Source organism: Lissotriton vulgaris, chromosome 4_1 (genome assembly GCF_964263255.1).
Source record: "Lissotriton vulgaris chromosome 4_1, aLisVul1.2, whole genome shotgun sequence".
Lineage (NCBI taxonomy): Eukaryota > Metazoa > Chordata > Amphibia > Caudata > Salamandridae > Lissotriton > Lissotriton vulgaris.
Window position 1 is genome coordinate 30570839 of NC_141691.1, and position 23645 is coordinate 30594483.

At 44.4% G+C, this 23645-nt stretch overlaps 1 protein-coding gene across 1 annotated transcript in view; it reads right to left on the reverse strand.

Moving 5' to 3' along the window:
- Nucleotides 1–23645, reverse strand: part of LOC147718273 (nicotinamide N-methyltransferase-like) — a 57798-nt gene that overhangs the window by 20055 nt on the left and 14098 nt on the right. Inside the window, exon 2 of the mRNA XM_086966673.1 lies at nt 17113–17334. Coding sequence (XP_086822799.1) covers nt 17113–17260 — 148 coding nt within the window. The 5' untranslated portion in view covers nt 17261–17334. The remainder of the gene's footprint in view (nt 1–17112; nt 17335–23645) is intronic.

Here is a 23645-nt window from a genome sequence, read left to right on the forward strand (position 1 = left end):
TCAAGCCCCTCTTCAAGAAACTCTCTGCAGATGCAACAGACCTGAAAAACTAGCGACCTATCTCTCTCCTTCCCTTCACTGCAAAAGTCACTGAGAAGATTGCCAATGTCCAGCTGACAATCTTCATTCAAGAGAACTACATTCTCAACCCCTCCAATCTAGATTCTGCAGCAAACACAGCACCAAGACTGCCTTCCTCGCTGCGACAGATGACATCTGCATGTTCCTCAACCAAGGTCACACCGCAGCCCTCATCCAATTAGACCTCTCTGCAGCCTTTGGCACCACCTCTCACCGCACTCTTGTAGCCAGACTCCACAATGTCAGACTACAGGGAATTGCCATCGACAGCTCTGCTCCTTACTCTTCTGCAGAACCCAAGAGATCAGACTCCCATCTTTCCTCTCTGAGCCCACAGATCAACTGGGGAGTACCACAAGGATCATGACTCACGCCCACGCTCATTAACATCTACATGGCCCCCCTTGCAGCCATGAACAGACAACATGGACTCAGTCGTGTCTTCTTTGTTGATGACATCCTGCTCATTCTCTACCTCATGAAGGACCCTGAAACCACCAGATGCGACTTACAGGATGGATTGGAAGATGTTGCAGCTTGGATGAACAGCAGCTGTCTGAAACTCAACTAGAATCAGACAGATGTTCTGGTCCTTGGACCTACCCCCTCAGCTTGGGACAAATTATGTTGGCCCCCAACCCTCGGCAACCCTCCCACCCCCACGGACCACCCCCAGTATCTCGGTATCATACTCAACTCCTCCCTCACCATGACCGGACAATCAACGCTGTGGCCTCCATCTGCTTCAACACCTCCAGCATCCTCCATAAGTCCCCCGAGTCCAGAAATACTGTCACCCTCATACTCATACCAAGCAGACTGGATGACGGAAACGCCCTCTAGGCTAGACTCAACAGATGCCTTCTACGCAAACTACAGACAATCCAGAATACCACAGCCAGACTCGTCCCCAGCATCCCCCGACATGAGCACATCACCCATCACCTGCAAGACTTTTCAGGAGACATTTGATGTGCTAAAGTCAGAGATGATGAGTGCTAGAGCTTTGAGTTCTTATGATCGCGAGTGTCCTTGTACAGAGTGAGGGAGTGATTCAGATTCTTTTTAGTTCCTAGAAATACAAGCTTAGAGAAATATTGTGCATTACCCAGTTCATTGACAGAATACGATGACAAATACCATAACATCACCAATAAATAGCATTTAAATAAATCAAGACAGCTAACACAAATGAACTAGGGTCTTCTAAAACTCATTGAGCAGTCTCATGTCCATGTATCCCCCATGTGTCAAAATATGTCACAAACATGCAAGACTTATTTCATCAATTTAGGCAACCAGAAAGTATTCTGCAGGCCATCATAGCATAAAAATAGTAAACAGTCAATCCCTGTTAAAAACGCAATTGTCAGGGCTTCTGAGGGCAATTAGCTGGGCTAGAGCATTGACATCAAATCTCAGGTATAAGAAATAAAGTGCATTGTAGAGGGTCATAGGAATAACAATCCACAAGATCTTAGTCAGTCTGACCTTGTTTACAGACTCAGTTACCCAAGTTCGAGCCAATGTCATAACCAGGGCATCTTCGTAATTTGATCTTCACCTACCTAATGATTTAGGGACTGAATTCTGATACTAGGGTAGGACAGCTAAGAGGATGAAATCATGGCATAGGGTGATCCAGTTTTTTGCAAATATTGGGCAATGTTATTTGTGACATCCCACTATCTCAAACCATGTACAAGGTTTGAACCCATTTCCCTCAACAATATCCCCTATTTTTAAAAACAGGATGACAAATCTTCATCCATTCCTGACAAATCTTCATCCATTCCTCTAGAAAGGATGCACAAACCAGCAGTAGGTGGCTCACATTGACTATGACCCTGGTTCCATACTATTTTTCCTTTAAGACTTGGCTTTCATTATCTAGGGTAGATCCCTACTGTCAAAATCTGGTTTTAATTTTGCAGCATCCGATCTGGGATTCTGTATAGATACGGAAAAAGGTCCTTGTCTGTCTGAGAAATTAAGACAGACACAACAGATTTCCTATTCCTCAAATACTGTAGATCGTCACTCTGGCTAGTTCCCTCAGCACAGCACCTAAGAGTGCTCTTTATGTTATGTTATGTTATGTTATGTTATGTTATAGGCTGATTTGTATCGCGCACTGCTAGTGAAGACTGTCCTGGCGCGTAGAGGAAACAAAGACAGCATATATCCGAAATCTAGAAAGCTTGTTTAAACAGATGTGTTTTTAATAGTCTTATAAAACTGGTCAGATCCTTAGTGTGTCGTAGTTGGTCTGGCAGAGCATTGAACAAATTAGCCACTCTGACCGCCAGGGATCTGCCCCCTAGGTGAGTTTTCTGGAACCTAGGGACAATCAGGAGTCTGAGTGATGCTGAGCGTAATTGACGCACTGGCTGATAGAACATAAACCTGGCCCTCAAATAGGCTGGGCAGGGGCCATGGAGGGCTTTATGGGCCAGGACCAGGGCCCTGAAACATACTAAGCATGGGCGGAAAATCCGTTCCGCTCGCGGATTTTGCAGATTTTCGGTAAATTCGCAATCCGTGAACGCTCGCGAATTTACCGAAAATCCACAAATTCGCACGCAGCGGATTTTTTTTTTCTTGGTGAAACAATTTTGGGCGTGCGGTGTAAGTTCGCAATTGTGAACATGTAGGTGCGGCGGGCAGCAACAATCTTGCACTCGAGAAATTACAAAAATTGCAATTCTGCACAAGAAATCTACTAGCAAGCAGCATAGACCTTCTGAAAATGATGATTTTTATCAGAATAACTCCTCAGGTTGACATTTGCCTGCTCTTTTTTTAGATTTGAGGCCTTTTGACTTTCTTTGGATCACTTTTGGATTAGAAATCAACTTTCTCAAGTAAGCTTGTTTGGGGCATTACAGTTGCTGTAATGCTGTTCTGCAGAAAAGCGAGTTTTGCAAAAGTGAAAGCATTCAGCAGGTTCAAAAGTTCAAACTCATCATTAGTAACCATTCCCTGTAGTGCTTCCTGACAAGGGCCCCTCCATTGTTCAGTTGCTAGTTGCAACAATTGTATGACCCTGCTCTGACCCTTACAGCAGGCTCATAGAATAGCTACAAGTAGGCCACCAAGGTCCTGGAAAAAAAATTGCACTGCAACACAAAGCAAATTACAGATAAGGAAGCAGGTGCCAGACTGGAATTTTAAAACAGTGACACATTAATGAATCAACCCCAAATTAATTCATGTCAGATGAAGCAGGGCAGGTGTGATTGCTTTTTCCCCCCATAATCTACAGTGATGATGAACCAGAGGGTGGCATTGATGTACCAGAGGGTGGCATGGGTGAAACAGAGGGTGGCAGGGGTGAAACAGAGGGTGCTGGGAACCTGTGATGATGAACCAGACATGGAAACAACATAATTGTGACCGTTGCGAGCCGACATGTAAGTTCGCAATTGCGAACTGGTACAAAACCCTCGCTAACTGGCAGAAATCCTTGCAAACTGGCAGAAATCCTTGCGAACACAAAAAAAATTCCGCAAATTCACCAGAATTCGCGGATTTTGCGGATTGCGAGTTCGCAAATTCGCAAAATTCGCGAATGCCAGATTCGCAAAATTCGCCAATGCTTAAAACATACTCTTTGGTGCACCGCAAGCCAATGGAGGTAACACAGTTGTTTGCGGACACTTAGTCTCCTAGGGATGTCAAAAAGGAGCCTAACCGCTGCGTTTTGTACCACCTGCAGTTTCCTTAAAAGAAACTCCAGAGAGCCAATATACAGAGCATTGGCGTAGTCCAGGCGTGAGAGTATGAGAGCCCTGGCCACGGCCTCTCTGGCAGTTCGAGGGAGGAGGGGAAAGAATTTCCTTAGGGTTGTAAGGGTGCCAAAACAGGTGCCAGCCAATCTTGTGGTCTGTTCCCGGAAGCACATATCCGCCCAAACCAAATCCCTAGGTTTTTTGTTTTACCACAGTCACCCTTTGGGTAGGGTGAGCCTGTGGGCCACAACAATTCTTTGAAGCCTATAGGGAATTGTCCGTAGAGGTGTATTTCAGATTTCTCCTCATTACATTTCAACATTTCAAACTGGCCTGGGCCAGCCAGTCAAATACTGACAACAGACAGTGCTGGACTTTCTCAGTCTGTAAATCATCCTCTTTCCAGGTAAAGAGAAGTTGGGTGTCATCGGTGTAGGCCATAATTTTAGCACCCAACTTTTCTGCCAGATAGATCAGGGGGTAATATAAACATTGAAGAGTAGAGGGCTGAGTGTAGAGCCCTGTGGGGCCCCTGTTTCCACTTTGTTATTAGACGAGTGGAATGGAGGCAGCCATACTTGTTGGAGACGATCTTTAAGAAATGATTCCACCCAACTAAGTGCAGTGTCTGCAATACCGATATCCGACAACCTGGAGAGGAGTTTGAGATGGGGAACAGTATTGAACGCGGCAGGGAGGTCCAATAAAATTAGAGCCGCTCTGCCGCCTCAATCAAGACATTCTTTGATAGCCTCCGAGACCTCTAAAAGTGCTGTCTCTGTGCTAAAGGATGATCTGAAACCAGATTGGGCAGGGTGCAGAGCCCCTGAGGTTTCCACAAATTTCTCCAGTTGTCTAAATGCCACCTTCTCGCAGACTTTAGCAAGAGCTGGGAGAAGGGAAATGGGACGATAGTTTGAGGGAAGCATAGGATCAGCTGTAGGTTTTTTGATGGGGGGAGAAGTTTGGCGTGCTTCCACTGGGGGGGCATCACACCTGATTGCCGAGACTCATTAATCAAAGTCGCTACTATGGGAGCGACTACATCAGCCACCCCACTGAGGACCCTAGCAGGGCAGGGATCTGTTGGGGATCCTGACTTAAGGGATTTAAGTATGGCAGCCACATCCTTCACTTCTACTCTATCAAATCTAGAAAGAAACTGAGTAGGCTCGATGTTATCCTGAAATATCCCGGTAGTAGATAGATTGGTAGGGTCAGAAAACTTAAGGCTGGCCTGTATTTTTTGAATTTTCTCAATGGAAAAAGTGGACAGCTTTTCACACCAACTGCGGGAGGTAGGCGTTGAAGAGGCCTCTGCTACTGGAGAAGTAAAGCTCCGCACAATAGCAAAGATTTCTCTGCTATTCTTCTTAGCTCTAGAAATTCTCTCGGTAAAGAAGTCACCCTTTGCCAACTTAATGGCAGCATAGTACTCACATTGAGCCTTACACAGTTTCACCTTAGCTATGGAACAGTACTCCTGTCGCCATGCCCGCTCAAGCTCTTTATGTGACTGATTTGCTTAACTTCACCCCCTTGAAAGGGCATCTCATGAATTCCTACGTGCTCCAAATATTTGTAACTGGGTTCTGCTTACCAGAGAAAATAGACATAACCTCAGGGAGTACTACCACTGATAATATATCGCAGGGGACTCAATTTTGTGTCATGAAATAACATTGCAGGGATCTTGCGCCTGAACGCTCCAGGCTGCAATTCTCTTCTTACTTGTTAACCCTTGAAGCAATGCATTGTTTGGTAAGTCAAGGAGAGATTGCCATGTGACCTGTCTATTTATTGACAACACCTCTGCTCCATTTAGGGCCTGGAGGATTAGTTTTCCTGTATGGCTCACAGGAATAACTGCCGTATTTGCGGTCACTTCAGATGTCAGTTTGTCTCCTAGTTGACAGATGTTTGTCCAATCTTTAACACCGTGTCTGCTTTGACTTTTTCCCTCCTGTGCTGCAACTCATGATTTACCATTGTTCATGACGAGCGCAGCTCCACTGTGCCTCATGACGAGCTGAGCTCGTCATGAGCATGGAAGGGGTTAATAGTCAGAGAAAATCATACCCAAATATTTGTACTTTCGAACCTAGCTCCAGCCGTGCCTTGCCTAAAATCTAAGTGAATCTCCTTTTCCTTTTTGCAAAGAAAAGTATTGTTTTCTTTTCAATGTTGATTGCTAATTTGTTTTCAAGGCAATAAGAGCTGAGTGCACCTGGTCTGTGTTGAAGCCCAATGGGTGCAAGTGAACTTCTACAATTATGGCAGATGCCAGTGTTTATGGGCTAGGTACAGTATTGACTCAAAACACTACAAATTATGAAGTTATCATAAGGTAAACTTCCAGGGTCCGCTGTGAACCAGAGGGAAACGAAAAGGAGTTATTAGCTTGTTGCTGGGCCATTTGAAAATGTCTAATTGTATGTGTCGTTTAGGAAATACATCCTCCAGACTGATCACAAGCCCCTCATTTGCATTCTGAGTGGTGACAAGGTCACATACACTACACCAAGTATAGCTCGGCTCACTACTAAAGTGTCACATTACTATTTCAAAATCACAAATATTCCAGGTGAAGGCAATGGGCCAGATGTATCAAGAATGTATTTTGCTATTCTGACATAGCAAATTTTACTGATTTACTATTTTGGAATTACAAATTGCAATGTATGTAGGATTTGCAATATAAATAGTGATTCCTACACATTCCCTAATAGCGAATCGCCATAGAGGCCCTTAGGAATGAACGGGAAAGCATTCATAATTAGCAATTACCAAATAGATACTCGCAAATTGCGACTGGAATTGCAAGGATGTTAGGGGGCCTAAGGCTCCTCCGATGCACCCCCGAAAAATGTAAGTTTGCACATGTGGCACTCACACATGACCTAAGGGCACATATATGCGCCACATGGCACTCACAAAAATGCAATTTTGTGCATTTTTCTAAGGATTTGCTAATTACCATCAACTTGAAGTTGTCGTAATTTGTGATTCTTTAATGCAAAGTCGCATTTTAAAAATCATTCTTGCAATGCATTTAGGGAAACGTGAATTGCGATTCCCTAACAGCATCTGTAAAATGTGTAATCGCAAACATTGTGATTTCCTATTTTGCAAATACATTTTGGGTTGATGCATCCCAAAAAAGCTTTTTACTTTGTTGTGACCCGTAAAACGCCTGATACACCTGGCCCAATGTGACTGCGTACTCATTGTCCAGGTTGCAGCTTTATACCCATGTAGAGGTAAACCTTGAAAACAACAATGAAAATTGCGTTGTTGCCCTGGTTGATGTGTCAGAAAATTAGGCTTGTTCAAAAGCAGAATATCAGAATATAAGAGTGTGAAAAGGATGAAAGGATGGATTGTGTAAAGGAGTTTATAGTTACTTGGTGGTCGAAAGAGAGGTGTGCATGTCCATAAATTCAACCTTGCTGTAAGATTGCAGAAGAATGTTTTATAGAACATTGAGTCATTGTAATGGGATGACTTATATGTTCCTCTTAAAACTTTAAGTTCTACTTTGACAACAATGGATCATGAGGGGCATTTGTGTTCCAGCACAACAATATTATTGTCTAATATTGATTGCCTGCATTGAACAAATACATAAATTTTTAAGGTATTTACTGCACCATTACAAGCCAATTAGTTCCCTGACAGCCGTTCAGATTTACCTCATCACAAACATTATGTGTTTGTGCTGATGGATGATCATATTAAGTTACTGGACAAATGTTATGCTTCTGCAACCACAGCTGGGAAATCTGGGTTATTATAGAGGGACATTTTCACAAGACAAGGGTTCCTGGAACATATCATTTCAGACAATGGGGTTCAATTTTTGAACGCGGATATGGAGACATTTTTACACGAGTCAGGTGATAAACATATTAAGAGTTCTCTCTATCATCCCCAAACTAATGGGTTGATAGAGAGAATGAACAGAGTGAACATGGATTGCATAAAAGGTGAAAAGTGTAAATGTTACATCTTTGAAGAAGCCATAAAATAAATTTTGTAGTTTTACAATTCCACCCCACATTCTGTAACCCAGGTGTCTCCATTCATTTTACTTAGGGGACGACAGCCAACATCTGTGCTTTATCTGGCATGGTTATCTAGAGTGACAAGGTTGAAAAGGGTGATGATCATGTGATCATTATTCATAGAGTAGAAGAGAGTCAAAGTAAATGAGAAGAAATGTTTGATGCCAAAAAGTGTGCCAGAGGCTAAGCAGTTCAGGTGGGAGGGATTTTTTCAAGTGAGAAACCCCAGTTTTAAAAATAAAAGAGATGCTGGTTATGGTGAACATGTAAATGGGAAAACGTGTGTGATAATGCCATAAGAGTGGAGGACATTGGTGGAATATTGGAAACATTATTTAGGGACTTCCACTGCATACCTACAGGCCCAGGTTTAGAGGGATTTGATTTTTCTCCAGAGGCATCTGTGAGTCAAGGATATGAAATTATATGGAATTCATCCTGGTAATAATTTGTACCTTTGAACAAAACATTATTGGCTGCTTTATTTTAATATGAGCCTTTAAATGGATGAAAAGGCTCATTAGCTTTATATATATAGATATTGTAGTTATTTTTCTCTTTTATGTTTCCTTCTTTTTTTTAAAAAAAGAGCTGTTATGTTGTACTTCATGTATGTAGAACATAATGTATATACCATGCTGCACCATGTTGTTCCCTAGATGTAGCTCTTATGAGGAACATTGCACTGGTGACACTTTGGAGTGTCTCCTGAGAGACCACACCAGCGGTGTTTTAGTTGATGTACAGCTACAATAATTAATAGCTCTGCTACTCACCAGCATTCCTGGCACTTACATCACTAACTAGTTACATTCTACCTCAGAATGAGCAATGAATTCCCAAGTCGAACAAATGTCGCTGATTTTGAGATAACTCTCATATATTAAGGAATATTTATTAAGTTAGAATTATATTTTTATAATGTGTTTGTGACAAGTATTGACAACCAAAGTCATAAATGGGCTTCACTGAGATCTGTTAAGAAAAGTGTGTCCTGCAATTATCATAATGGTAAGTGTGCAATAATCTGCAGACAATTATAGCTAATGTGAGACAAATTTGATTGGGAGATTTGTGGTTGTTGGCAGTTTCTGTAAATTCATTATGTTTGCTTAGGTGACAGGCTAATAAGAATTGGGATCTTTATGAATTGCAAGATATCCTGTTTATTGTCAATTTTGGTCTAAATCCTGGGCCCACTCATCACGTTCATGTGTGTGTGCATTATCATTGAATAATTATATATAAAAAAATTAAAAAAACAGCAGGTTCTCATTGCTAGGAACATATGGCGGGGATACCCGTCACCCCTTCCCAACACAATCCCCAAGAATGGGAAGACGGAAACGGTTCTTGAACTTTTGGAAGGCGGGAGGGAGTTACCCTCCCGGCCGTATTTATTAAAAATATGAAACAAAATTAAAACATTAAAATAACAGTTTCATATCATGTACAATTTCATTTATACATTACGAGGTTTATTGGCTAAACTTAACATATCTCTAATACAAAGGTTCTCCTAGCCGATTCTAAAAACATCCTGTAAATGCATTTCTCAAAATTCAAATTGTACATCCTAACGTTACGGGCCAACGGCAAGGTCGTAACCGGTGTCAGATCCCTAATACCAGAACTCCCCCCCTTCCTTGTGAGGGGCGGGCGCACAGAGGACTGTACCTCTGTGCCAACTTCCAATTTCCCTTGTCTTAGCGGGGGCCCCATATTTACTCGACGCCATCTTGGTGGTCGTCCGAGGACTCGTGTGAGGTGTCTAGAAGGTAGCGTAGACCCCCCTCCCACCCCACACTGCTTACCACATCCGCCGTCGCGGATGTCCTGGTCCTGGGAAATTCCCAGGAGGGGCCCGTAGCCCCTCCTCCCCAGGGAGGGGCCTATGACCGCCTTCCCTTTTGGCGGCCCCATCCTTAGAGGGTACCGCCTCCCCGTGTGAGGGGCCAATGGCCGCCTCCCCCGGGCGCTCCCATCCATAATGGGTGGCGCCCACCTCTAGGGATCTTCCAATTACTGCTCACCGATCATGACCTTACCGCCCGACCAAAAAATAAATACGACATTTTTTAACCTAATGAGGACGGAATAAACAGTTATACTGGGCATTTCAAGTATAAACTTCTAACTATGCAATAACACTTCATTCAACTCAGCTGCGATACTTCGCCTAAGTACATGCTAAAGGAGCAACCATTTTATTGTCACCTCAAACACTCCCAACTTTATTAGAAACAACCTGAAAAAGAGATAATATCCTCGTTAATCGACTTTATTGCAATACAAATCGCTGCCATCAGGGGTTGGTGGGTGGGTCAAAATTGGCTCCTTGTTCCGTCTCGGGCTCACGTGCAACGAGGAGGTGCAGCTTCCAAGCACAGAACAAGAGGATGCTTCCTTGGATTGTTGCTCCTTTTATTCTTCCTCGGGGAGGGCGTGGACCTTCCTCCAACCGCCCGCGGGGCGTGTCCAATGGTGTAGGTGTCTAGGACAACCCCTCTTGGGCGGGAAAAAGGTGCGCCCCGGCTACGCCACTTTGGGCATACCAGCCGAGACACGCCTCCCGCCCAAAATGGTTTCCCGGGGGGATCGGGGCACCCAACCATACGTTCGGGGGGACCGAGTGGTCGCCCCTTTCCATATGGCCGGGATACCCGTCACCCCCTCCCAACACAATCCCCAAGAATGGGAAGACGGAAACGGTTCTTGAACTTTTGGAAGGCGGGAGGGAGTTACCCTCCCGGCCGTATTTATTAAAAATATGAAACAAAATTAAAACATTAAAATAACAGTTTCATATCATGTACAATTTCATTTATACATTACGATGTTTATTGGCTAACCTTAACATATCTCTAATACAAAGGTTCTCCTAGCCGATTCTAAAAACATCCTGTAAATGCATTTCTCAAAATTCAAATTGTACATCCTAACGTTACGGGCCAACGGCAAGGTCGTAACCGGTGTCAGATCCCTAATACCAGAACTCCCCCCCTTACTTGTGAGGGGCGGGCGCACAGAGGACTGTACCTCTGTGCCAACTTCCAATTTCCCTTGTCTTAGCGGGGGCCCCATATTTACTCGACGCCATCTTGGTGGTCGTCCGAGGACTCGTGTGAGGTGTCTAGAAGGTAGCGTAGACCCCCCTCCCACCCCACACTGCTTACCACATCCGCCGTCGCGGATGTCCTGGCCCCGGGAAATTCCCAGGAGGGGCCCATAGCCCCTCCTCCCCAGGGAGGGGCCTATGACCGCCTTCCCTTTCGGCGGCCCCATCCTTAGAGGGTACCGCCTCCCCGTGTGAGGGGCCAATGGCCGCCTCCCCCCGGGCACTCCCATCCATAATGGGTGGCGCCCACCTCTAGGGATCTTCCAATTACTGCTCACCGATCATGACCTTACTGCCACAGGCCGGATAGTTGACCGGCTATCCGGACCCCCCACAAAACTCCTACTAAAGGTCATGGCTACACAAACTCTTTAACCAAGCTATGAAGTCTCCTATGAGTAAGTCATTCCCCACCCGGGACAAATGGACCCCATCCTCCAGATACATATGGTCCCCCCGGATACATCCATGTGGAATACAATGCAATTTTTCTGTACGAAACAACCTACCCAGTTTGTTATTAACCTTCTTTACCGACTGATTCAAAGCTGTCACAGACAGGGCCCCCCGCCACACCTTCCGAGGAATCATGTGTGACCATGCAATCGTGCACCCCAGAACCCTTCTCGCCAACCAACTTAATGTGGATAAAATTAACTCGAGAAGTATTCGTCGCCCAATGGTCACCAAATCATTGCCCCCAAGATGCACTATGATTACAGATGGCGGTGAGCTCGTCCGCCCTAACAGTCCCTCCATAAAACTTTGAAACTGGTCAATACAGAGCCCGCCCCTTCCGTGGAAGGTCACCCTGTACCCGTATTCCCCAGCCACGTGAATCAAGTCACCTGCTTTGAATACGTCTGCGGCGCGCCTCACGTATGAGTGGCCAACGACCCACACCACTCTTCCCTCAGCCGGTGATCTTTGACCGCTGGTCCCCAGGTGTCGGGTCAACTGCACAGTCCGCCCCGCAAAGCCTGCTCGCGAAACTGTAAACCAAACAGAAAACAAGAAGCGTGAGTGCATGACATTAGCTTCACAACATGTGCAACCGCACATACCTTTTATAACAATTCGAGGACCAACGCCCCAACTGTTTCACCTTTTCAACACTCAGACCCCTGGCTGTAGCCTCTGTAGCAGCCCCTATCCGAAAGGAATGGGTCCCAAAATCGCTCGGGTTCAAGCCCGCTGCCGCGATTGCCATTGTTAACACCCGCTGAAACTGAAACCTAGTCAGTGGGGTGGCGTCGGTGTGCCTCAGCAAGCTTCCTCCCCATGATGCCGCCCTCTGCGCTAAATACTCCTCCACGCATTTTACCGGGCACATGGGAGACCACGGAATCCGCTGGACTACCACACTGTCCCCGATCGCTCCCTGATCGGTCTTGGACCTGGCTATTGAGACTACCATCGTCTCCTCCTTAATTTGAATGTGTTCTCGACACAGACCTCCCCTCGTATCCTGCTTATTCCTCGCTACCAGTTCGCTTACCCGCATAGCCCCATGGAATGCTAATGCAAAAGCGTCCCGGAACAGCACCGTCTCTGATTGAGATGAACATGTTGCAGGGAGTACGGACATTAACAGGGACAACCTTGCTAGACCTATCGGGTGCCTCTCATCCACTCTACGACCCTCAAGGCGTTGCCACCCACGCAGTGCCTTCTTTACGAGGAAGGACGATGTGGGGTCTTGGATGCCATGAGCCCGCGCCATGAAGGAAATGGCGGCCCGGTGCCTATTGGCTGTAGCCACTGATCTGCCTGTCTGAAGTAATGATACCAGAAATTTCAGGACATACTCCTCCTGCCCCCAATGCTCCCCCTAGCTGAACCCAAAAATGACAAATAGGAACGGAACGCTCCTTCATATGCCTTCCTTGTCCTGGGTGCTAGACTCTCTCCCACGAGGTTTTGTAATCCGGGGCACCGAGAGACCAGAGAGCTTCGGGAAATGGTGCCGCCACCAAGTCCGCTGAGGGCAGAAAACCCCGGAAGGCCTGCATATGGGTACGAGAGAGTGCATCAGCTGCCTCGTTCAGTACCCCCGGCACGTGTCTTGCCCTAAAGTGGACATTCAGTCTCATACATAGCAGGACAATTTCTTTCAGCAATCTCAAAATCCATTTGCAGCGTGCTGCCTGATTATTGATACATTCAACAACGGTCATATTATCAGACCAGAACACCACAGAGCGATCACGAAACCCCTCTGGCCATGTTTTCAAGGCCACCAGAATGGGGAACAGCTCAAGAAACCCAATGTTACCTGTGATCCCACCATCGTGCCACCACGCCGGCCATGTCCGTGCCGACCATTGATTACCAAATATGGCGCCAAAACCCACACTCCCTGCCGAGTCGGTCCACAACCCCAGCTCCTCATAGGAAGCTGGCGGTTTGTTCCACACGACGCGACCGTTGAAATCCGCCAGAAATGCCAGCCATATGCGCATATCCTGGCGAACCTCTGCTGACAGTCTTGTGCGGTGGTGCCCCTCCTTGAGGCCAACCATGGCTTGTGCGATAGAGCGGGAAAAGGGGCGAGCCATCGGTATCACTCTAAGTTAAGCTGACCCACAGCTTGTTGCAACTGATGGAGAGTTACTTTTCTCTCGCCGAGGCACATCTCAAGCGAGGCCTTAAATTTCATTACCTTCTCCTTGGGCAGACGGAAGCACCCCTCTACAGAATCGAGCTCAATCCCCAGAAACTCGAGTGAAGTAGATGGTCCCACTGTCTTGCCTGGTGCCAGTGGCACACCAAATCGTTTCATGAGATTACAGAAATTCCTCAAAGCCTGTGCACATTCCGTGTCACCGGCTGCCCCCAGAAACAGAAAATCATCAAGGTAATGCATAACCTGCGTAAAGCCCGTGGCTCTGGTGAACGCCCATTGCAAAAAAGTACTGAACTTCTCAAAATACGCACAAGAGATGGAGCAACCCATCGGCATACATTTATCCATTTAGTAGCGTCCTTGAAACACAAAACCTAAGAGACGCTGATCCTGTTTGTGTACCGGGAGCAACCGGAACGCTGACTCGATATCTGATTTAGCCATCAGCGCTCCGGGCCCCTGGCGATTCAACATGGCGACGGCCTCATCAAAGGATGCATACCGCACCGAACAAACTCCCAGGTCAATCGCATCGTTCACCGAAAGACCCCTAGGAGCGGACAAATTATGGATCAACCTAAACTCACCTGGGTCCTTCTTGGGGACAACTCCCAGCGGTGAACAAACAAAGTTAACAACTGGCGGGTTTACATATGGTCCCACAACCCGACCTCGGGCCACCTCCTTTGCAATCTTTGCCTGTACCACCGCCGCATTTTGTTGAACCGATAGTTGGTTTTTACACTGTGCTTCCCCCCGAAAGTCCCCCGCCGGGATGTGGAAACCATATGAAAAACCGTCTCGTAACACCCCGGCGGAGACATGATCAGGGTATTCGTTCAGCCAAGGGATCATTGCCATGATGTCAACGGGAGTAGGTAACGGTGCCCCTCGGTCGATATTAGACCTGTTTGGCCCCTCCTCTACCTCCTGTATCACCATTCTTGGCTCTGCATGAACTCTCGGGGTGTGAAGACTGTCCGCACCCTGCACACTCATGCCTGAACTTGCATGTCCCTTGTGGCCTAGTGCACTTGCCTCTGTTAAAGCTCCAACAGACCCCTTTTCTCCCCGAGTTCCCATTACTCTTTGTGTGTTGATCATTGCTGGTGCCCGCCCGAAAGGGCGCCGCCGAATAATGGTGGGAAGGCTCCGCCCCATTCCCGCCAAAAGAAGACGACTTCGTCGTGTTCGGCATAACCTGTTTCTGCAGGAAATGGAGTCGAAACAATCCCACGTCAGGGATGAGTCGTGCTCCTTGGCCTTACGAAATTTGTTATCATAACCCATCCATTGATTGCCTTCATACGATTCATAAAATTCCATAATACGTGTCTGGTAACAAGCTAATTCCGGCAATACTTCAGGCCTACGTTCCCCCATGATTGCAGTGAACATTCCAAACGCCCTGGCCCAATTAGCGATCGTTTCATCTACTCTGAAACCCGCCATTTTTGCACGCCATACACTCGGATGCAACAACTCCTTCTGATGTTTAACGTGCTCTATCTCATAGTGATCGGTCAACAGAGAAAACATGTTCACATATTTATCTGCCCAAATCATTTCTTTCACATCCATCGGGATATGTTGGACCACCTTTTCCCTCCTTGAGGGTAACGATCCCTCCCCCGCCATTGGCAACGGCTGCTTACCCGAACCAGTAGCTGGGTCTGTTGTCGATGCTGTTCCAACGCTCGACGCCGGTTGTTCCGAGGGAACCTGCGGGGAAACAAGAGGACAAGGTGCCTTCGCAGCATCTCTCGATTGCCGCAACTGCTTCATTATTAACCTGGCCTCCTCGGCCGTGTCTCCCGGTGCCTCAGCACCCTCGTTGTTCCTGCCTAACTACGCCGCCAACTGGGCGGCCAGCTCGGGAGGCATATCCCCCTCGTTAACAGGTCTAACTACCACAGGGATCGGCTGTCCCGCGTTCGGGATCGGAACTGGGGCCTCTACCGGACTGACCGGGCTCGCCGGAGGTGACTCGGGGACCGGGGCCTCCCCTCCTGCCGCCCTATTCCTGGCCCTTTTACCTCTCCCGGCAGGGACTACTCCCGGCAATGCTGGTCCGATGACTTTCTTCGGTCTACCCGTACCATTCATTGCCGCCATCTGCTTCTTCATGTTCGCCATGTCCTTCACCAGCATGCGAAGCATTTGTTCGGTCCCAACCTTCTTTCCGACTTTCTTGCCAGGCATCGTCACGGATATTCGACTCGAGGTCCTGGATCCAAAGCTTCGGAATCACTGAAAAGAGATACACAAAAATTACAAGTTCTCAAAATTGGCTCCTTGTTCCGTCTCGGGCTCACGTGCAACGAGGAGGTGCAGCTTCCAAGCACAGAACAAGAGGATGCTTCCTTGGATTGTTGCTCCTTTTATTCTTCCTCGGGGAGGGCGTGGACCTTCCTCCAACCGCCCGCGGGGCGTGTCCAACGGTGTAGGTGTCTAGGACAACCCCTCTTGGGCGGGAAAAAGGCGCGCCCCGGCTACGCCACTTCGGGCATACCAGCCGAGACACGCCTCCCGCTCAAAATGGTTTCCCGGGGGGATCGGGGCACCCAACCATACGTTCGGGGGGACCGAGTGGTCGCCCCTTTCCATATACATTACAGTGTTACTAGAATATAAGCACCCAATGTAATATTCCTTGATGTCAAACTATGATGTGCAAATTTCACAATGGCTAGTTTCCACAAAAGGATACAATTTATAGTGCAATTTTTGAGCAAATAGGTAAATTGTTTATTTGCGAAGTATTGAAAATGAACGTCCTTAATAATTATTAATTATATCACTATTTGCTGTCCCCTGTGATTGGTTGAGGAAGCAGTGATGGTAGCCTAGAAGGAACAGACACCTCCATACCTGCATATGCTTTCTTAAAACAATACTTTTTATGGCAGTCCATTCGTATTAAACTGCTCCTTGTCTCCTGAGCTTACCTGACAAGACCCACACATGGAAATCTGTCTACTTGGCAAGCCAGATACCTGACACATGTGGCTTCTGGTGTCTGACAGATAGATCAAGAGACTACAACTGTGGTCACATTTCATTGTTAATTTGAAATGGTCTCTTTCATGCTTTTAATTGTGATTTGGAGGGAGTCACAAAAGGCATTTTGCAAGCTGGAATGGCTTTACTAACTCATAACATTCTGTCAATACATTGCATCCTAGACATTAGCTAATTCTGTCCACACACTATGCACTAATCTACAAGCTGCCCGTGTTCGATGAATGTATTTAATATAGGGAATATACATTTGTTTTACTGCACATGTTTAATTAAAAAATGAACAAACTCAAAGGACCAACCTATATTTTACATGGCTCAATGCATAAACAAAGAACATATGTTTGAATCCAGTAATAATTCACACTTTCAGTATTGTGATTGCATGTTTACTTCCCCAAACTCCATTTATGGACTGCCAGCAGGATTCAAAGATATTATGTGAATCAAGTGGAGTACAATGCCACGTACCTGAAGAGAAGGTTTTGCACAAAAGAGGAAATATCCGTGTACTCGTATCATCGAGGAAGGCAGATTCCTTCCCAAGGTATCTCTCCATTACCAATGATGGCTCAAAATATTGCTCGTGGAAATCTTTCAGATCAGAAAAGGAAGCCATTTTGTTTGTTCCGTGTACTCAAACTTGACTTCTTCGATGTGAGAAGATGCAAACCTTTTTATCAGCAAAATGTCCTAAAATGCAAATTAAGGGCAGAGAGAACTAAGTATGCATAAAATGCAAACCTCATTAAACATTAATTTCTTTTAATCTCTGCCAATCTGGGTCGGTTAACATTTTCCCACTGAATTAAGTAGTTCTTTGGTATTCTTCTTGTTGCTAATATCTACGCTTTGAAGCCTGGTACATGTAATGCTGCTAATAGAAAGTTTTGCACCATTACAGGAATAACAACCAAAGTAAAACATCCATTATATTTCATTGTTCAGAATGTATAATATATAATGAATATGGTTTTAGTTGCAAAATGTGGCGGTTTGCATTAGCTGGGTTACTTGCTGATACAGTAGGAATCACTGCAATCCTTCTAAAGAGACTACTGACAATACAAAGCTCAGTGGCAAGACTCATCCTTGGCCTCTCAAGTCAGACTAACATAAACCTAAACCTCAAGAAGCTACTCTGGCTCATGATCCAGAAGAAATACCAGTTCAAGATGTTGACCCTCGCACACCAAGTGCACAATGAATGTATTACGTAGACATTTTTCAAGCACTGCTGAAAATTCATTGGTGGGATCATGAGGTAAAGGAAGATACGTTGATGTATCTTGCTACATCATCGCAATCTTAGCTTCATAGCTAATTGCGTCCATCACCACAAGTGCGCCACCCTTGTCAGCCTTAGTGAAATGCAATGAAGTGTCAGATTGCAACGATTTAAATGCAGGTCTATCACTACGGGTAAGATTGGAGGAAACGTTATGAACTATGGGTAACTTAGCTAGATCTTGTCTACATAGCGACGCAAACAAGTCGATGGTTTTGTGCGAGGTCGGAGGAATAAATGTACTTCTGGGTTTACATTCAAGATATTCTTCAGTGCGATCTCCCCCCTTTCTTCACTTCTTCTTCTTTTTCATTTGGTTGACAGTTACACCAGATAGAGGGTCCTTCCCTCTGAAATTGTTGAGTTCTTCATCTTCATGCATATATATATTTGAATACTGTTTTTCAATTGTAGACAGATTCCCATGATGAAGGGCTATCTTGTAATGCCCGAAATGCATTGGGATTTTTAAAGATTTGGTATGCTGACTTGAAGCATTGTTCATCTTATTTTTACGGAATTCTTCATGAAGACAGTGAATAAAATTCACCTGGACAAAGTCGTCATTGTGATCATTTTTTAACTTCCTGCTCTCCGAGAAATGTTTTGATTACGTGCTATACTTGTGTGAATTATGTATTGACCTGATTACGTTATTTCAAGTTTTCATTTAACTATTGTTGAAGCACAATTTTGCGACACTTAGCGTAGTGCAGTGGGTTTTCCCAGATAGATTTCTGGGTGTTGTTTGTGACTTTTAAAAAGTAGTCATTTTCTTGCTTGACCATGCTGTGTCCCTCTGACTTTTGTGTATTTACATTCTGGGTTTGCAGTGACAGGAGTTGGGGATGTGAATTCACACTAGACAGACACAAGGGGAGGGGGTTGAGGTTCGTCTGGTTGGTGAACTTAGCTCTGTTCATGGAGTTTGCAGAGTTTTCTGTACATCACACTCCGCAGAGTTCACGGAGTGCAAAAAACTCCGCTACTCGATGTGCAGCTGAGTTATTTCCCCACTCACGATAGTGAACGGTAAGTTCATTATCGTCAACGGGAAGTTTGCTAGCGCGAGGCCTGGTTGAGGTATCCCCTGCTTTCCTGGGTGACTCGCAGCCAGGCTGAATAGACCTAGCTGCATTTAGAGTAGTGGGAGGAGTTGTTGCTTCTCCCTAAATGGACTGTGGTTGCCTTCCACAAAGTTGTCTTCAAATCCTGTAGTGAACCTGGCCTGAGCCAGGCAAAAATGGTCGATGTGTGCCAGATGAACTTTGTTTGTACCAACTTCAAATGGAAATGTGGTATAGATATTGGGGCATTGACACCAAATCCTTAGATTACTGTTGGACTAGGAATCCTTCCAGAGCTGGAAGAGCTGTGGTTTTGTTGGCACTGTGACCGTAGAAGGTCTCTAAGGGTTGAAGTACCTATTGTGCCACTCTCAGAGACACTGTATCTCAACACCCACACACTGCCATTGCATGCTGCATGTTTCAATACAGAGAAAAGTAAAGAGATGACCTGGTACACATCCCTGGGTGCCAGGCCTGCAATGTACTGCCTATGGTCGACGTAAGTCTTCTATCTAGCACAGTGCAATAGACCACAGGTGAGGGTACAGTTGCATGAGCCCTGTATCCCTACAGTGTCCAAGTCCATTCTTAAACATTGTAAGTGCATTGAAGCCATAAAGAGTACATGGTGCAGGAGTTGGTCATTACAAACTCTAAAGTTCTATGACAGCTTCACAGAAACCTTGGATGTTTGATAGCAAACTTCTCAGCACATTAAACCCACACTGATATCAGTGTGGGATGTATTGTAAAATTATCACAGAGGCATCTAGAGATGCTCCCCTGAAAAAACTGCCAGCCCAGGTCTGGTTCCTGGATGGTTACCCACCATTTGTCACAACCAGACAGGTTTCTGGGTAGAGAGTCTCTGCTCTCTGGGTCCAGAAACAAAGCCCATTATGCACACTTTCATATTTACGCTGTCCGTGTTACAAGTCAGCTACTGGCTTCCTAATGGACATGGTCCAGGATCTTCTCTGCATCTTTCACAAATTGAAAAATATCATTTTGTTTTCTTGTGTGCTGTATATTGCCATGCTACGGAGATGCTGTCTACCAACCGTATACTGGGCTAGTACAGATTCTCTTATGCAGCTGAGACAACAGTGTTCATGGGAGTAAGAGTACCAGATTCCGTTGATGCACTGCATTCTCCCTGTATCTCATGTGTGAGGTTGCTATTTTCAAATAAAATGTATCATTTTTTGCTATTGCACAGTCGGAATGTTGCATCATGTAGCCTCATTTAAACGGGCATGTGTTCAGTGTTGAGAATCATGTGTAATTATTTGCAATTGAACAATTATGGCCCTGAAAGGGAAGATTTTAGATTGATGTTACTCAGTGTTGCATTAGGATAACGTTTGATTTGCTAGTAGTTTAAGATGCTAGCTTCAGGAATGGAAGAGTGATACGTCATATAAAGGTGTTTGCCTTTAATTGGATGTATGCATTGGATGTGATGAGGCTGATACTGGTCCGATGGTGTTTGATAACGGTAGCAACAGTGGACTGCACTGGGCTGCAGATTTGCTCCTCCGTACATGAACTACCTTATGAGTTGATTTGAGAGACAATTAATCTGGCACACAAGTGGTTTTAAAAGGAATGATGAGTGCTCAAATGACAATCATTAAAGTGTTTAAAGTATTGCCTCTTTTGAAATGGTTAGAACCTACTTTTTGCCTGTTGTCAGATGTGATTTCAAACTGTAATTGCACTGCTATCCTTAAAATTGTTCCATGATTGGCTCAACTTCTGTTTCCCTATTATGTAAAAGTTTTTGAGACGAGTCTGGGTTGCTGTCTGAGACACATATTTGCCACAGAGATCGAAATGTACTTAAGGAATTAGGATATAATATTGTTTTAAGTTCTAATCTAAATGTGTCAATTAGGGGAGTTGTTATCTTACAGAGTAAACTATTTAATGCTGAGACAATTAAAAGTCTGATAGACAAAAACGGGAGATGGACTATTGCCCAATTAATAATAGAAAGTAGGAAATATACATTTTGTGTGGTATATGGTTCAAATGTAGACAATCCTTCTATTATGGATAAAATACATATTGAACTTCTTGGATGGGAGGCGGAGCACCTTATATTTGGTGATTTTAATTGTATTATGGCTTATAATATTGATACTACTAGACGGGGGGCATTTAGGAGGATGCGTAAAACTAGGGCAGCTATTTTAGAAATTGGGCGCATCCATAATATCAAAGACGCCTGGAGGGCACTAAACCCTGCTGTTGCTGGCTATACGTATTAATGTGCAGCGCATAAATTGTTCTCCCACATTATTATAGCATGAAAGTCTGATGATATTCTGGAGATAAGCATTATAGAGATATGCCAGCGGGTTACATCTGATCATAAACCTATCATCCTCTCTTTTAAAATACAAACAAAGAAACTTAACCCCCGGCGCTTCACGTTCCGACGACATCTATTGCTTAATACCGATTTCATATCAAAACTTAATGCCCACATAACAGATTTCTTGGTAATTAATACTGGTTCAGCTTCACATAATATGGTTTGGGATTGCTGTAAAGCTATCATTAGGGGTTTTACTCAACACTACATATTTAGGCAGAATTTGCAAAACAAAAAGGATACTGATAACACTTGAGCAAAAATATTATCTGTGGAAAATCAACTGGCAACAGCATTGTTACATGGTTCCAATTTAGAAGAAGTAACCTTTACTCTAAGTGGCCTTAAATCGGATTTAAAACAGCATGCAAAACTGAATAAATATCGCCTCCCCCAATATGAAGCTGGGGAAACAGTGGGGAAAATATTTGGCCTACAAGGTAGCAGAGAGTAAGGCTTAAACAATAATTCAGGCCATTAAAGGCCCAAACAATGAAACATATAATAACTCCTCTAAAATATTAGAAGAGTTTGCTTGATAATATAAGGAGCTATACACCCCTGAAAACCAGCCGGGTCTTGATAACATTTTTAAATATCTACAGAATAACAAAGTGAACCATATTGACATTGATCAAGAAAACACATTAAACAGGGAAGTTACTCAAGAAGAAATTAGAGCTGCAGCTGCCGCTCTACCTTCTGGTGAATCGCCAGGGGAGGACTCAATCCCGGTTGAGCTTTACAAACTATGTACTGAAGAATTAGTCCCTACACTCAGTCAAGTTGTCGGATATATTGGACAAGAGGGGAAAGCCCCGGAGCAATGGAATATTACGCAAATTATCTTATCGACCAATTTCTTTAATAAATACAGATGCAAAGATATGTGCTCCAATAATCTCTACCATGGTCTCTCCACAACAATATGGTTTTGTACCGGGCAGGGATACTACGACCCATATTAATATGGCGGTTACGGCTTTTGATGTTGCCAGAGTAAATTCCACCCCACTCTGAATGATACTACTTGATGCAGAGAAAGCATTTGACCGAGTGGGGTGAAAATATCTCTGGGCTGTGTTGGACAGATTCGGTATTAAAGGCTCATTTTTAAAAATTATAAAAGCTCTATATGATAAGTCAAGGGCAAAAATCTGCTATGCAGGTATGTATTTAGACACATTCCTTATTTTGCGTGGCACCAGTCAAGGGTGTCCACTGTCATCGGCTAAGATTTGATTTATCCATTGAACCATTTTTAGTTGCCATACAAAACAACTTGCGTATAAAACCATTCTCATATGGTCTAAATATTCTTAAAATTACGGTAAACGCGGACGATATTGCGATTTACTCGACAAATATCAAAGAAGCAATATTCGGCATTATTACAGAGGCGAGGTTCTTTGGCTTAGTCTCTGGATACAAATTAAACACTAATAAGACGCAAATTATTCTGAAATTCAAACCAAAGGATCAAATCCAGGAAGTTTGTAAAATGACTACTTATCTTCGTATAAAAATCTCTGCTTGTCCAGAAGAGATACCTACATTGAATTATGAATTACTGTTAAAAGATACAGCTATTGCTCTAAAACAATTGCACTCCACTGAGTTTAATTGGCAAGATTAACTTAATTAAAATGAAGATCCTCCCCAAATGTATCTATCTATTTTGATCAATTCCACTCCGCATTAATAATCTTTTTTTTAAATGCCTAGATGGCATATTAAGTAGCTTTATTTGGGGCGGTAAAGAAGAACTCCGCGCAATTGATTTACTTAAATTATCCTATGATAAAGGGGGTCTTGACTTCCCTGATTTCAAAGCATATTTCTGGTTCACCTTTATAGGTCGTATTCGTAATCTAATACTCCCCTTTAAAGATACATTTTCCTACTATGAATGTATGCTAGGAACTGAATCCAAAATGTTTTTATATTGTACATTTGATCTGAATTACTTTAAGTGGGTCAAATTTAAGACTGCAAGAGATATCGTTTTTTTATGGAGATCTATTGTTAGTAAATTCCAAATGCTGTTATCCCATCCCAGGCTCCATCTGTGGGACAATCCAGCTCTACCAGGAATTTTTCTCGATGGTGGGGGGAGATCATGGGCACAAGTGGGTATTAAAAAATCTTGGGGATTTATACAATAATAGCGGGTTTTTAACATTTGAGAGACTTAGAATTCTTTATAAAGTTACGGAGAGTATGCCCTTAAAATACTATCAAATTAGAGACTATTTGATTTCCTGTC